This window comes from Zootoca vivipara, chromosome 12, assembly GCF_963506605.1.
Source record: "Zootoca vivipara chromosome 12, rZooViv1.1, whole genome shotgun sequence".
NCBI lineage: Eukaryota > Metazoa > Chordata > Lepidosauria > Squamata > Lacertidae > Zootoca > Zootoca vivipara.
Window position 1 is genome coordinate 55,515,158 of NC_083287.1, and position 16,812 is coordinate 55,531,969.

At 42.7% G+C, this 16,812-nt stretch overlaps 1 protein-coding gene across 4 annotated transcripts in view; it reads right to left on the reverse strand.

Annotated features, from left to right (window-relative positions):
• The window catches only part of SETD2 (SET domain containing 2, histone lysine methyltransferase), a 74,708-nt gene that overhangs the window by 34,555 nt on the left and 23,341 nt on the right, over positions 1-16,812 (reverse strand). For all 4 annotated transcript variants that reach the window (XR_004693418.2, XM_060281006.1, XM_035128849.2 and 1 more), the window contains exons 4-11: positions 12,201-16,606; positions 11,121-11,252; positions 9,251-9,379; positions 7,986-8,109; positions 7,535-7,612; positions 5,901-5,998; positions 1,760-1,886; positions 542-676 (exon numbers count right to left, since the gene is read on the reverse strand). Coding sequence is in view for 3 of the 4 variants with exons in the window: in XM_060281006.1 (XP_060136989.1) it covers positions 542-676; positions 1,760-1,886; positions 5,901-5,998; positions 7,535-7,612; positions 7,986-8,109; positions 9,251-9,379; positions 11,121-11,252; positions 12,201-16,606 (5,229 nt within the window). In the remaining variant the exon portion in view is untranslated. The remainder of the gene's footprint in view (positions 1-541; positions 677-1,759; positions 1,887-5,900; positions 5,999-7,534; positions 7,613-7,985; positions 8,110-9,250; positions 9,380-11,120; positions 11,253-12,200; positions 16,607-16,812) is intronic.

Consider the following 16,812-nt stretch of genomic DNA (forward strand, 5'->3'; position numbering starts at 1 on the left):
GTGCTGGGATCAACAATAGGTTTCAGATTGCACCATGGCTAAAGGAACAAAGGAACAGTGGCTGTTCCTCCTTTGAAAACAGAAACACGAGAACTCTTCAGATCTAGCTCCTCCACTAAGGGGGAGGTTCTCTGTTCTCTGTAAGGCAGAGAACAGAAGCAATGAAAAATGTGATAGTCCTAATACTAACCAAGGACTACATAAAACAGGACTACATAAAACAGTGAATAAAAGTCAAAAAAGTGAGGGGTCATGTAACCCTGCCATAAGCAGAATCCCATCTGTAGGTGCGATGAGGGATAAAATATCATGAAGTTGGAAATGTGCCCCCTGCCCCAAGCAAGGCTACTTCAATCCCTCAAAATGTCTCAGCCCCACAATTAAAAGTGAAATATTAAATTAGACAAGACAGGAGTGCCTGGCGTGCTATGGTCCATGGGGTCACGAAGAGTCGGACACGACTAAACAACAACATTAAATTAGAATTTATTGAACTTCTTTGCCAACCATTTCCCGGTCAAATAAAAGAAGGAATAATCACCTGTATAAGTTTGAGACAGGTGAGCTTTTGCTCCAGAGTCTCAATTCGCACCATCAGCCGAGACAAGCTGAGAACTTGATTTTTATCTGAAAGTCCTTCTCCATTTTCCAGGAGTGCCTCTAATTCTCCATCCACCTACCAAAACCAAAAGAAAAGTTGTACAAAGTACAAGTGCACTTCCCTCCCCCAACCCTTTGCAGATTGGCATTTTTTCGGAAGGAGGGTTTATTTATTAGTGGGAAAGGTTTGGACTAGGTCACACTGGATTTCCAGAATGCTTAAGTTACAATTTGCGGAGAGATCAAATGCATCCTAAGCAGGAAGAAACTTCCTAATTCTACAGGGAGCTCCAACGCAGTTGACCTTGGTCCTGATTGCTCTTTGCATCCAAATGATAAAAACGTACCCTTCCCCATGCAGGGCCAAATTTGTTCAGACTGTTTTGCATGGGGCGGGGGAATGGTTTCAGTTTCAAGACAGTGGTCTGAGTCTTTTTCAACCTGATTAATTCTGCAATTCCAGCAAAAGCCACTAATTTAACACCAGTACAAACATGCTAAAAATTTGAATTTGGGTGAATGATTATTCCACCAAAAAAAAAACAGAATTTGCACATTACATTGGGAGCATGCTTGACTCTCCTGCTGCATCCATAGTCTAAATGTTCCACATCACACAAGTGGCCTGAATCATGTGGCTGTTCTCCACATCTGCAATGGAGGTGTAGCTTTGGCATGGGAAGCTACCAAAAGATGCAGAGAGTCAGGTGTTACTGATGTGAAGTGGCGCTGGCCGGGGGGGGGGGGCAACTTTACTGAAAATTAGGTAATTGGGGAGAGTGCTGGCAAGTCCAGAAATGGTGGAGCCAAGACCAGACTACAAAGCCATACCCCAGTAAAGGGATCGTAGCTAATGGCCAACACTACTGGACAGATCTGTCCCACTTGCTTTGTGTGGGATGCTACGGCACTTTTGTGGGCCCAAGTCACTTTGAATGACAGTAACAGCTACGTGGTTTTGTAGGTTCGGAGCATCTGACTGTTTGAACCCAGCAGAGGATCATGCACCCAGTTCTGCTTTTTGAAGAAGTTAGAGGAAGGAATATGAAAATCAGCTTCTGGTTTTCAAAACCTCTCAGCCCCAGTGGTGCACATGTAAGTCCCACTGCCGAAGAAAACAAAAGCCAAGCATCTCCTTCTCCACCCCTCCAACACTTACCGAATCCTTTTTACGAGACCGCTCCTTCTTCATTTTGCCTCCTGCGGCTCTAATGCTGACCCGGTTTTCTCCCCCAAGGTAACCCCGGCAGTTGGCAGAGCCACAGAAACACTTCTGTGCCTCTTTGCTGTTTTGGAAAGAAACACATAGTATGAAAATAAAGTGCTTGAAAATTCCACTATTATAGAGTTCAGCTCATTGATTGTCCTATTCCATGGCCTCCTTGAAGGCAAAAGCCAGCATTTGTTAAAAACCATTACCAGCTTAAACCCAAAAGTATATAGAAAGGCTTTATAGTGCTCCTGGAAGAATCTTGGGCTTTGATCAGCTTCTTAGAAAAGATAGTGGCGAAATCAGTTGTACAAATGCTTAACTGTTTTTTCTTACAATGTTCATCTTTCCTATTCAGGTCTTATAGATACCCAATTAAAGACAAAAGCTCTCTGAGTGGCTTTTGATACTGTTAACCAGAGGTAGGGAATTATGGGTCTTCAATGTGTTGCTGAACGATAACTCCCATCAGCGCTTGCAATCATTGGCCAATGGCCAGGAATGATCAATGGGATCCTCCTGGAGCTGCAGTGGTTCTGCTCCCATCTTAGGGGCTGGTTTCAGAAAATGACTGCCTTTAGCCCCAGGAAAATGTTATGTGGATGCCGCTGGGTCCACCACCTGGTTTAATACCTACATAAAGCTGCTGCCATGAGGGGATTTGGAGCAAGGTGTCACCAACACCCTGTTTTCCCCTGTAACATAACATCTGAATCAAGGTGAGGCCAAACCAATAAACTGAAGCTGAATCCTGCCAAGAAGGAGGCTTTGTGGGGGTCTTCCAGAATTGGAGAAAGAAAAGAAGCAATTGCGCAAGAGTTGGCAAGTTGGTGGGAGCTGGACCAAGAGGAGACGAAAGCCATAATTTTGAGGGTCTACAGAGTGGGCCCAAGAGGCAAGAAGGACTCAAAGTTTTTGAATGATTGTATTGTGGTTTTCCAGACAAAGGAGCAAAGAGATAAAATATTAGGACTACATTATAAAAAGAAATTGGAAGTTCAGCAGCATTCAATAATTCTTTTTAAAGAGACCCCTAAATTCTTTTTGGCCAAGAGGAATAAATATTCAGATCTGACAAGCATATTGATAAGGAAGAATATCTTTTTTCGGTGGAAATTCCAAGAAGGCCTGGCATTTAAGTACAAGCAAAAGGAATATAAGATTAGATTGGTGGAGGAGAAGAGAAGATTTCTGGAAAAGCACGCTGGGGATTTTGGGACTCCAACAGGAGGAGGTTCCGCTTTGGGAGCTGGAGCAGGCCCAGGAGCATTTGATTTGGAACTTTTTGCAGGAGCAGGACTTGGGGCGGGAGCAGGACCAGGGGCAGGTGCCCCAGGTGAAGATTAAGACAAGATGGCGTTAAGAATTTTATCGTGGAATGTTAATGGGCTTAATTCACGTGGTAAAAGAAGTAAGATACAACATGTGGTGAAAAAACAGAATGTTCATGAATGCAGTGACCTCACAGCAGTTCAGCCAATGGCACATGCAAAATGCACATGCCTGAAAAATGAAGAAGAAGAAAATAGGAACCGTATTAAAATCTATATGGAAATGGCAAGACATGGACAATTTGTTAATTGCCAGGGCTCAACTTTGTTAACTTATCAGCGTGCCTTAACTGACCTAGTTATTTCTATAAAATTGTATTGCCAGTGTTTAATATTTGTAAACATGTTTAAAATCATCAAAAGCAAAATAATAAATTATATCTTATCCACACATTATTGGAGTGGCATATGAAAGATGAACAGACAAAATCAGTCATGATTGAATGGGCTAAAGATGTAGGACATAATATTATGATGGTGGATTGGGAGAGGTTGTGGAAGAAGGGAATGAAGTTTACGGCATGCACTATATTAAAGGAAAATTTAATGAAAATGATGTATAGATGGTATCTGACACCGGTTAAATTGGCTAAAATGTATCATAATCATGATAATAAGTGCTGGAAATGTAAAGAAGAGGTAGGATCCTTCTACCACATGATTTATAATGAATCGAAGAAAGTATTGAAAAATACATTTTTGAAAAAAACAGAAGCTTTTTTACTTTGAATACAGTGGTGCCTCGCTTAACGAATGCCCTGCCTAACGAAATTTTCGCTTAACGAAAGGTTTTTTCGAGCGGAGGTTGCCTCGCTAGACGAATTCGTTTTCGTCTAGCGAATCGCGGTTTCCCATAGGAATGGATTGAAATTCAATTAATGCGTTCCTATGGGCAAAAAAAAATTCAAAAAAAATTCAATGCATTCCTATGGGATTCGCTAGACTAATTTTTTCGTTATAAGAAAAGACCCGTGGAACGAATTAAATTCGTCTAGCGAGGCACCACTGTAATAGGGGAAGAAATCCCCAGAAAGGATGTTACTTTTTTAAATGTATGCTACCACGGCAGCAAGGATATTAATTGCGAAATACTGGAAGAAAACTGAATTACCAACTATAGAAGATTGGCAAATGAAGATGTTGGACTTTATGGAACTCTCGAAACTGACAGGAAGACTCCGGGACCAAGCAGAGGAGACGGTGGAAGAAGATTGGAAGAAGTTTAAAGTATATTTAGGAAAATATTTTGGTGTATAAGAATCTGAATATCTATGGGAATTTTTTTGTTGTTAAGGCATTAGGGAGGAAAGAAGAAGAGAGGGAAAATAGATAAATGATTTTAATTTAATTGATTGAGGTAAAGGAGATGGGATAGTTATGGTAAATATTCAAAGTAATGAGTAAGAAACTGCTAAAGTTGATTTGAAAAGGAAATCAGTTAGGAGGGACCTGGGGAAGTCTCAGAAACAATGGTTGGAAGGGTAGAAGAAAGCTAAAAGGAATATATAGGTATTGTTATGGTGTGTATTTTTTTATTTTTTTATTTTCTTTAAATATTTGTTGTTTGCATTTTTGTATAAGTGTGTTATGTTTTTGTATGTATAAAATTAATAAAAATTATTTGGAAAGAAGAAGGAGGCTTTGTGGGTATTCCTGGTCTGGAAGATAGGTCAATTGCCTGCTCTAGATGGGGTTGTACTATGATAAATTCTTTAAAAAAATAAAAAAGCTAAGCACAGTGCTTTCAAATCCAGCCCATGAATTCTATTGAAATACCCACGGGATGCCCACGCATGCTGCAGAAGAATGGATAATTATTGTCACTGGCATTGCCAGAGGTTCAAAACCTGACCTTGAGTTTAACTCCCACCACTATTTCCTTTCACACCATCACCTATTTTTCTTATTTGTTAATTTTCCTTTGCCGATCTCATGTGTGGTTTGGTCTATACAGCATGCTAGTCATTGTCATTTATGCAACAGGACGACCAAAAAACGTACACCAAATGTACTGCCAAATCTGATGTCTCCAACATGCACCACTCAGGTTTTAAAGGATTTACAAAATTACGGCACAAAATTATTTCAGTAAAACAGGGTTCAAGGGTAAGCAGATTTTAACTAACTTGAAAACTGACCCTATGATAGCTCACACATGAAGAGAAAGAGAGTGCTTTAGTTATAGCTCGCCCACCCCAGCAATAACAAAATGTTCTCAGGGCAGCTTACAACAACAAATAAAAGTTAAATGTCAATACCTAAATGACAAACAACTTATGTATTGTTCAAACAACTTTGTTTCCCCCTCTCCCATCAAAATCTGTTAGAAAATTCCAAAGTTTTCCTTTGCTCCAGTTTTTTCTATTTCTTTTAGAGAAAAGCAACTGATTCTCTTTTGGAGGGCATCCACTAGGAGAGAATATTCTACTGTGGTACAACACCACAATTATGTTATGATTAGGGATACGCACTCTTTTATAAAATGCACTGTTGTAATTAACTTCATCCTTGTCATCCACCTTGAACACTCTGCAGCGAGGCGAAAAATAATAATGAAAAAACCACCCACACGTTCTCTCTTCCAAACCAAGTGAGAGCAAGAGCAGGGGAAACATGAATGAATCAGCTAATGAGCACCTGACCTCCGTAGTTCAGAAAATATGACCTACCCTTGATTGTGCACAAGATCACTTTATTGGCTTCTGTTCAAGGATAGTCATTTAAAAACAACAAAGCAAGTAAGTGAGGTCAAGACCTACCCATATCTCTGGAACTGGTAGTCAAAGGTTAGCTCTGAGCCTGACGGAACAAGTTTTGTGGTGAAGAAGCCAACTCGCAGCTGTCCATTCACTGTCCACTAAGGGGGGGGGAATCAAAATGTACAAGATGATTAGAACAATATGTATATTCATAGACTGTGGGCTCTTGCTGTTTTTTAAAAGGCCATCTATTCTAGAAAAAGCTCAGTATCTCTGGAGAACTCAGCAAATGCACCAATCTCTATGCCGAGAGAATCCAAGCAAACATACTTCATGCCCAACTTCATTTTAACTGCAATGCCTGGAGTTCACAGCACTCCACTTACATACATTAGGTATGCTGATGCAAGCTCGTTTTGTCCACCTTCAGAAATGAATGGTGTTAAGAAACGGCCTTAGTTCCTGTTAGTCTTAAAAAGCACTCACACTGCTTTTAAACTGGTGTGCTGTGCTTTGTCTCATCATCTAAAACTTGGAGGGGGTTGTCTAAATTGTGTGGGGATCCTCTGTAAGTAGAAAGGCCTCTCTGTTCCACACAGATACCTGTAAACTCATGAAGGGATTGACACAATAAAGCTGACGGGCCAGAGGAGGCAGAGCTTGGTGGCGTAACCCCCCCCCATTCACCCTCAGGATATTTGTTTATATGCCAAGAGGACAAGCGCCTGAATTGGACTCAGACATGCCTCTAGCCAGATGATGTTGTCTTTTACGCACCTGGCAGGCACTGCTAGAAACCGTGTGGCCCTCAAAGCCAATTTCAGTATTATTATAGGCCTATTGCTTGTTACTTCAACTCTGTGTGCTTTGAAATAATAAATTCTACACATGTGCACGATTGCTTCTTTGCTCTTTCCTGGCTACCATTGGGCCCATCTTTCAAAGATCTTTCGCCTGCCCGTGTCACAGCATTAATCTGCTCCTGCTCCTGGGCAATGTTTCTCATCAAAGCCTTTCCACGCTTGGGATCTCCTCCACCCGTCTTCCCTGGCTGACTCAACCACTGAGTCTTTGGGCAACCTGTCCCTTGGAAGAGGCACCACTTCTTACTCAGAATTCCAGCTCCCCACACCCTCCCAAGCCTGTGTACAAAAGCGCTGTTGTTTGCAAACATCTGAATGCTTGAAAGCCTCCCGCCCTGGGGAATAAAAATGTTCGTGAATGCAGTGACCTCACAGCAGTTCAGCCAATCGCACATGCAAAATGCACATGCCTGAAAAATGAAGAAGAAGAAAATAGGAACCGTATTAAAATCTATATGGGAATGGCAAGACATGGACAATTTGTTGATTGCCAGGGCTCAACTTTGTTAACTTATCAGCGTGCCTTAACTGACCTAGTTATTTCTATAAAATTGTATTGCCAGTGTTTAATATTTGTAAACATGTTTAAAATCATCAAAAGCAAAATAATTATCAGGAATACAGCATATGTGAATGTCATTCAGATACCTAAGTTTTAGAATTGATTACTGCAGGCATCCCCAAACTTTGGCCCTCCAGATGTTTTGGACTACAATTCCCATCTTCCCCGACCACTGGTCCAGTTAGCGAGGGATCATGGGAGTTGTAGGCCAAAACATCTGGAGGACCACAGTAAGTAAAAAACTGCATCAGTTTCTTCCTGCTACTCACTTTCTGCGTCTCACAGTTTGGCTCGCAGCTGTGGTTCATAAAACGAGAGCAGTTTCCTTTCTGGGTGGCATCTATTATCTGAAAAGGAAAACATTTGTTTGCATATCTTCATTAAAAAACGGAGCCTGACCCATATTCAAAGACTTTATACAGGATTTCAACTGGAATTCTGTCTGCTTCAAGTGTTGTTAGGCCACGCTGATGGAGAAAATGATGGCATCCTTATAAAGAACTAACTCAACTTATGTTAGAATTTACTCGTATTAGCAGTAGCCTGCAACTTGAAAGGATCACAAGACCCTCTGTGGAAGTTGTGAGGCTTTCTTTACAGTGCACAAAGTATAGCAGTAGGCGAGAGAGAAACGAACAATGGGTTCACGCATGCACAGTGACCTCTTAAAAGTACTCGGACAATGCACAGCCTAAACACTGAAAACGATTTGTAACTCACCTCATCGTTTTTCAATGCCATGAAGTAATAATGGATATTCTTGCTTCGGGCATACTCCTTCACTCGGGTTTTGAACTCTTTGTGATCGAGCACTTCACCACAGTATTCCAGTACAAAAGTGTTGCTAAGTAGACCCAAGAAAGAAAGAAAAAGGCCTAAGACATAGCAGCAAATTGGCTTGGATCTATAATACCTTAAACAATCTGAGTCTGGAATATCTTAGGGACTGCCTTCCTCCCAAAACAAAACTATCCTCCTGAGCTCTGTGATCTGCTAGAAAGGCCTTGCTCAGAGCTCCACTTAGTGGTGCTAGATTGGTACCCACTAGGAACAGGGCCTTCCTGGTGGTTACTTCAACAATGTGAACTTTCAGAAACTGGCCAAGAAGCTCTCTTTTGCTAAGCGTTTGAGGTTGTTTTCCAATTATCTGCTGTCAACCAGGCATGCTTCACTGGGGGGGGGGGGGATCTAATTTTGCCCTGTATTCTGTAATTGTATTATTTATTTTTATTATGCACTTTGGAGATTAGATCTGAAAAACAGTATATATGTATACTGTTGATAAATGACTAGACACTACTTAGAAAGAGAGCCATGACTGAACCAAAGCCAGGGAGTTTGAACAATGCTGGGTATAGTTGTGTGTTAATTTTTCAACAGGGGTTCACTTAACTTATTAGTCAGAATAAACATAAACAGTACTGGCTTAGATGGACCAACAGCCTGTTTTGATGTAAACAGTTCCATGTATTCAATAAAAAGATGGCATTTGCAAGAAGTATACATCATGGCTCTCACCTGCTGTTTCTGGATCCTATTAATGAGCCCCACACACACCAGACTAATTTGGACCGAATACAACACAGAGTATAACACCCCTAGAACGTGGCATTACCCTGTTTCTCCTCTACTGCCCTGCCTTCTCCTGGGGAGGAGTATGAAGGTGTTCAGCTTTGATCCTGCTGGCCTTTGGCCTCTCTATGGCCAGCCTTCTCCTTCCCAAAAGGAGTGTATGCGTGTGCGCGCACACACACACACATACACTATGGTCCTGGACATCCAACAGGTCCATCTGCAGAGCACATCCTAACTGGCCAGTGTATTCATACACTGGTACGTGGGAAAGTGCTGACCCATATGATGCTTATAGCTATTCCAAAGGCAAGGGAGTGGGAACAGTCTCCCTCTGCAAAATCCCTCTGCTGCCGTGCACAGGAGGAGAAAACTGCTAAGCTGGAGATCCTTTAAAATGAGGGAAGTCTTACGAGGGTAGGTCTTTTGCTGCTCTCAACCCCCAGCCTTTCTTCTCTGTCAGAATGACTTCAACATCTGCATGCTGCTTCCTCTGGAACCGCCGGTTGGAGCAGTAGTCCCCATTGGGGCACCTTGAGGAACTAAGCAGAAGGAAAAATTATGTATGCGTAAGTAACCATGTGGATATTCACTGGTCTGCTTGCAGCGGACACTCTATAAATTGCACACATGTTTCTCTAAGGAAGCACAACAAATCCTACAAGTCAGATTTTGAACTTAGGTACCATGACATAACCGTACTCTCAGATTAACGAACATTCCGGCATTTTTCTAAGAATCATTAACATTTGTACCTATTCAGCATGCAAACTACTTTAGAAGTCTTAATGTGTCTCTTAAGCCAATATAGGAATATCACATATAACATACCAGTATTTATCACATTCAAATCTAAGATCTATCACATGACACGAAGACCCAAAAGTTTTGCTATAAGGAACCATGAGGATCCAATGAGATCTAGTACGTTGGTCAAGACCCACATGGACCTAAGGTGGGAGTCACACAAGGGTTTTCTTGTGTGATAGGTTAAAATTTTTGAGAAAAGGAGAAAAATAGAACTGCCAAAGAGGAAGGGGAAAAAAAAGGAAATAAAGGCAGAACACTTGGGGAAATGAGTAAGAATGGGGCAAAAGGTGAGTCACAGGTCTGTAAAGCTTGAACTACTGTTCTAGTAATATCTCCTCCCCTATCCAGATAGAAACTTCACACCAAAATGCCTAGGAGACCATGGGCATGGTTCTCCCTCAGGTGAGAACTCCCTGAAGTTCTTCACTCACATTGAACACTTGCACGCAAAGAGAAAGTGGTTTAGAAACCTGCTCCCTAACATTTAATGAGGTTTCCGCCAACCCGATGACTTCCACATGATGTTGCACTGGAATGGCCATCAGCTGCAGCCAGCATGACTAATAGTCAGGTCTGATGGGAGTTAAGAGTTATACAGAATAGTCCAAAACATCTGGAAGGCACCAGATGGGGAGGAAGGCGGAGCTGGTTAATAAGGCAGAGTATTCCATCATGGGTGATTCCCGCCTACGATCTGAAGTGGTAAAGCCAAGACACGGGTTTATCATCCTAGTCAGACCTAAGAGACGATGACAGAGAGGTTTTGCCCAAATAGCAAGTTTTAAAAAGGCATTTGAAACAGTTTCCCTTTGCCTGTTGAACTAAATTGAATTCCAGAATCCTCCAGCAAAAGGAAAGGAATGCAACTATCACACTGTACTGTAGTTACTTTTAACCCTGATATTTCCCTCCATCCTGACTTTAAAAAACTCCAGTACACTAGTACCAGAAACTTGGTACTGAATAAATTTGAGTGTTTCTGTTAGAAAGATGACAGAAGACCACTATATCCACTTTTTAATCTTAAGTGTGGAAAATATATTGCTGGAAAGAAGTATATTTGCATAGGATTACACTGAGAGAGAATTACATTTCAAGGTATCTCCCCCCCCCCCCAATATCTATGTTGGAATTTATCCCAGATTTTCGGAAAGAGGAAAACATCTCAACATTTATAATACACCTTTTCATTATGCTCAAAGCTGCTTACAAAAAATATAAGCTTTACAAGTAGCAAGGCAATCCAAACGAGTCTTACATTTCCTCCAAAGCAGTCGCTTCTACAACACTGCAAGAAGCAGATTCACTTGACAGTGATCAACAAGAACTCACAACCGAAGTGCGGTGTGCCTGCTGTTTTCAGCAACCAGAAAGATGATTGCATTTTACATCAAAACCTCTTTTCCTTGTGCTGTGTGTCATGATGTGGGTGAGTGATGACAGCAGCAGACTAACCTTCAAAAGGACCCTTACCATTCTATCATGAGTAGACGATTAAGACAGTCTTCTCCACACGCCACCTCTCCTTGAGCTCGCTCATCTTTTGAAAGCGTGGGACATTCACACAGCATCCGCTTGATATCACGGTGAGATTTATTCTTTTTCCTATGCAGCATTCCAGAAAACAAACTTTAAAACTGACCACATTATACCAGCTAGGACTAACTGAAGAATTTATCCAAAAGAAAAAGTACAGCGGGCTTTTAAATTTTAACACATGGTACTTCAAAATGCCTTGAGGTATTACAGATGTTTTGAGAATTCCCACTGATTTGCCACAGACCCAAGTCAAAACTGCAGTGGGATCAACACATCAGCCGATAGCATGAGTTTTTTGCATCTTGAAGAAATTCACAATTTCAGGATCGGGGAGCTAATTCAACCAAGTAGGTTTCCAACTCTTTTTTTTTGGTGGGAACAAAACTTTAAAATGTTTCTGGATGCCTTCAAAAGGCTTAGAAACTAAGCAGGTGCTTCCAAGATTGTAACTCTTGAGATTTTTACAGAAGCCTTAACATTTGCTTGTGTTCTTGGAATTATTACTCACTCCTACTGAACAGCACAGTGAATATAAAACTACCTAATACAACATAAGGAGAGTGGTGAAAAGAGCCAATACCAATTTTGGAAGGGGCTCTTCCTTCTAACCCTAACTGGAACTCTGAATCAGCCTGACATACTAGTACAGCAGTACAGTCATACCTCGGGTTACAGACGCTTCAGGTTGTGTGTTTTTGGGTTGCGCACTGCGCCGAACCCGGAAGTACCGGAACGGGTTACTTCCGGCTTTTGGTGCTCGTGCATGTGCAGAAGCACTAAATTGTGCTTTGTGCATGCACAGAAGCACCGAATCGCAACCCGCGCATGTGCAAATGTGGCACTGCAGGTTGCGAACGCTGCGTGTTGCGAACGTGCCTCCTGCACGGATCACCTTCGCAACCCGAGCGTCCACTGTATTATACTACCCTGGGCAAACAATTTTCACAGTACATTTATGGCATGCTATTCCCATATTAGCATAAAAGGTATTTTTAAAAGTAAGAGGCCTATTACCTTTCCGTCAAATACACATTTTCTTCAATGAGGTCGAAGTAACAGGGCATTTTCCCTTGCTTGGCAAACTCTTTCCAACGCTGCGAGTCTCTGAAATCTTCCATGAAACATAGCGGGCGAACCATTGAAGAGTCCTGAAGTATTGCTGCCAACCGCTCTCCCTCTGTCTTGACCTTCTTCCTTTCCCGGAAGTCGGCATCGCTCTCCGAGTCACTCTCTAAATCTGTCCTCCTTTTCTTCAATGGTCCCCGCTCTTTCATGTCATTCTTATCCAAAGCCTTATTTGCCTGCTCTTTCCTCTCACTTGGGGCCATTGGCTCTTTAGTGGAGTTGCTGCTTATCTCATGGGCCTGCACCGAACCCTTCTCTCTAGGGTCACGTGACTGGAACTTCACTGACTGGTTGGGGAAGAAGGCGTGGCTTTCGTCAACCCACCGGTCAACTTCTTCATACTCTTCATGGTCTTCTGTAAGCGAATCGGGAACCTGCCCTTGCATTTGCTCATAGTTAATCTCAGGGGGTCTATTAGTCAACCTTGGATCCCAATAGCCATTGTCATGCCAGTAGTTATGAGGCCCAACAAATGTTCCCGGAGCTGGGGGGTAAACATAACCTGGGAAAATGCCATAGCTACTATCAGGTTGTTGGTATGTACTGCTTGGTTTCTCTGGTTGGGAGAAATCCCACCCCAAGCTACTCAAGTCTTCTGCTGAATGAAAGCCATCCTCTCTGGAGAAATCTCCAGTTTCCATGGGCTCGCCAAAACCAGGCTTCCCCTGCCTGCTGTCAGGCTTGGAAACACTGGTCTGCAGCCTGGACATATTGTCAATCATTTCAAAGTTCTTGGAAAGATAATGCAGCTCCCCTTCCTGCGATACGTCAATTGATCGAGCCACAGACATGCTTTCAGTTAATATTGATCTTTCATCTGGGTTTGGCTTGTGAATAAAACCTGCTGTCTGCTCTGACTGACTCGTACTGTCAACGCCATCGCTCTGAGGATGGGAGATAGCAGGCCGGAGGTCTTCACGCTCTGTTCTGTTGAGCTCAGTAGAGATTGCTAGCCTCCCCTCTGCATCTCTAGAAGGCAGATACTTGCTTTCATTTTGCAGGCCATTATTGGATCCCACGTCATCCGGCATTTCTTCACAGAATGGTCTGCTGGACTCTGGCCTGCCATCTTCCCAGTGAACCACATAGCGTCTGTTACTTTGGCTGTTCCGAGAGGAACATGAACTGTTCTCCTCCATGGTTATGGTAGAATTCTTTGGAATGACCACAACTGACTGAAGGCGGTTCCTTGGAACACTGCTATCATCTGAATCAGAGTCCTCTGTGTCACTGTCATCACTGTCCTGTTCACTTGCACTTTCAGCTGTATCCGAATACTCTTCACGGTGGATGGAAGTGAGCTCAGGGGTACTGCATCTACTGTCACATCTGGGCACTTCGGCAGCAGTTTCCGTTTCTTCTACCGTCACAACAACATCGCAAGATGGGGACAAAGCGTCTGAAAATGCAGATCCTACCAAGGAGTCATCACTTTTTTCATTTACCATCAAGACTTCAGGAGCGTGGGCCTTCGAGTCAGCAACCACAGTTCTTTCATCAAGGACCACAGAGCCTTCCTCATCGTCTGGCTCCTCTTTCTCAGAGTCTTCTGTTGGCATCTCTAAATAATAAGAGTGCTCATTTTTTAAAGGCGATATTGTTTTCTCTACAACGGAATCAACATGTGAAACGTCTAATTCAAGTGCTACTTCGGGACACTCCAAGAGTTCTTCCTTCTTTTCCTCCCCCAGAGTTGTCTCTGGGTGGGACAACACATTTTCAGAAGCCTGTTGTTGCTGCGCAATACACTGATTGTCGAATTTCTCTTCCACAAAATATTCTTCTGCAGAAGAATCTCGGACTGGGCTGCACTCTGATAAGCTGAAACGTCTAACTCGTTTTTCATCCTCATGAGCAATTTTTGACGGATTTTGATCTTCGACATTGGAAGGCTCAGCTTCAATTTCAACTTCTGAATAATACAAAGAAAGAGCTGCAGCATCTGAAAGATAGCAGGAGTCTGGATCTTTGGTTTTATCACAAGGATCTGTGAGATCATCCGCTTTATCTGTATGTGTTTTAGAATTATTTACATTCACAATACAAGAAGGTACACAATCATACTCAGAAGGAATTGAGTCTTCCATTTTTTCTTTAAGAAAACTGTTGGAGTCACTCAAGAGGACAAGAGAATCATCCAGATCGTGTCCTTTAGGCTGATACACACTCTGAAACCCATTAGACGGTAACTTACTCAAATTTGGACTATTGACTTGAAGTGGTGGCTCAGTTCCGTCTAAACTATCATCAGATGTTGCAATTTCTTCTATTTTGGGGGCACGGAACAATGCCCTATCACTGGGCCTTCCTTCTGGGGACCCATTTATATTCGATTCTACTGGAGAACAAGTTCTTAATGGTTCATGTTTTACCTTGATTACGGACTCCTCTTCCTTAATACTGTCATGGCTATCAATTCCTGCAAGTACTTTTGATTTAGAAATAGGAGACATCTCTTTTGATTCATTTAACTTTTTGAAAATAGGTGAATCATTCAACTGATTTAGCGGAGAAACAGTCCTTTCTGTTTCTGGCTTCTGTGCAATAGCAGTTTTCGTTTCACAGCTTTGTACACAAGACGCCTCCAAGTCTATACAATTAGACTGCTCTCTGGTTTCCTCAGATTCTGTACAACAGAAAGAACTTTTATATTTATCAGACTTTGGAGTAGATGTCTTTGAAGAGGAGGACTTGTGTCGGGAAGAACTCACACTGCTCTCTGCTTTAGAGTGGGATGCTCCCCCCCGATGACGCAGCTCATTGACTGGAGAGCACTTTTTTGATACGTCACTTTCTGAAGTCCTTTTGGAGTCCCTGTCTGATTTTGTAGGCTTTCCTTTTCTCTCTGAGTCAGTATGAGAGGATTCCAACTTGCTATCCCGCTCAGACTTTGAATAAGAAAAAGAGGTCCTAGAGTCTCTGTAAGATGAGGAATGAGAGGATGTACGCCTGGAGTCTGTAGACCTGGAGTATGTCCTCCGATACTCTTCTTCTGAATCAGAGCTCTCTCTTGTCCTGCTATCCACGTATGAACGAGAATATCGTGTCTTCTCTCTGTATGGTGAGCTCCTGTGGTACCTCCGGTCAGAGTCATAGTAATGTGACCGGTCAGATCTGGAATAGGAAGAACTGGTTCTGGAACCTCTCTCTGATCTAGAACGAGAACGGGACCTGCTTCGCCTCCTCTCTCTTTCAGATCTGGAACGGGAGGAAGAATACTTTGAGTCTCTATCAGATCTGGAGGAGTAACTAGAATATTTTTCATCCCTTTCAGATCTAGACCGTGACGAACTTTTCACCTGCTCTTCAGTTTTGACAGACGTAGAGCTCTTTCGTGAATCTTTTTCCTTCTCTGAGCTTGTTGATATTTTAATCTCGTGAGATCTCTGACTTGAAGACGTCCTCACGGAATCTTCATCAGATTCGGAACCTGGCAATGCTCCATCAGACAACTTCCTCTTGGAACCTTGTTTCTTAGAACTTTGAGAAGCACCCTTTGAAGCACTTGAAACGTCCTCCTCCCTCCCAATATGGGAATCTCCTTTCGCTGGGACTAGTTCCGCTTCTTCAGGAATAACCTGAGCTAGCTGTTCTTCGGAGCCTTCCAACACAGCATTTTGCTTAATGTTCAATTCTAAAGTTTCCTGAGCTGCTTTCACTGAAGGCTCCTTTGCTAAGTGTACAACAGTTTCTACAGGTGATGGCAACAGAGGTGCGGCTGCTGTTTGTACTGCTACTGGAAGTTGTGGCAAAATTTCTGGGGTTAGTACTGGTTTTGGCGCTGGTAGTGTTTGTGGAGGGGGAGGAGGGGGAGGGGGAGGAGGGGGTGGCGGCGGTGATGGTGGCAATTCCACAAATTCTGCTGCAGTAGCTGGCCCTACAGTTGCTGGTGGCAGTGGCACGGCGGCAGCAGGGGGCGGCTTTGTTGTAACATTCAGCAGATGTTTCTTAAAGTGGATCTTGCCTAATTCCACCTTGGGCTTTGGGGGTGAAAATTCCTCCACAACCTCCGGATAATCCCCAAAATCCACTTTAAATTTAGAGGCAATGTCAGTTTGAAGAGGTGTGCCCAGGGAGCTCGGAGCCTCGTTTTGTTTGTCGTTCCCAAGGCCAGTCAGAAATCTGTTCTGCAAAGTTTTCTTGGTTAGGCTGAAGCTAAAGGACACCTTTTGTCTGCCTTGTTCCTCAAGGTTAACTTTTGTCCGGGTGCCTTTGGGCAAGAAACGGCTAGACGCGACTCCTTTGAACACTGTCCCTTTGACAAAACCAGGTTTCTGTGCATTTTCTGTCTTGCCCTAGAACACAAGAAATAAGCTGATGAAATCATGGCTTCAAAAATTGTACTCACATTACAGCAAGAAAGGGAAATGCAAAAAGGACCAGATGGCAAAAAATAGGGGTGGGGGGTAAACAGGGGTCCTCTAACATAAAGAGTCATGAATGGACATAGACCAGTGGACAAGCTTAACCTACCTAGAAGCCTTATTATAAACCTCGAAAA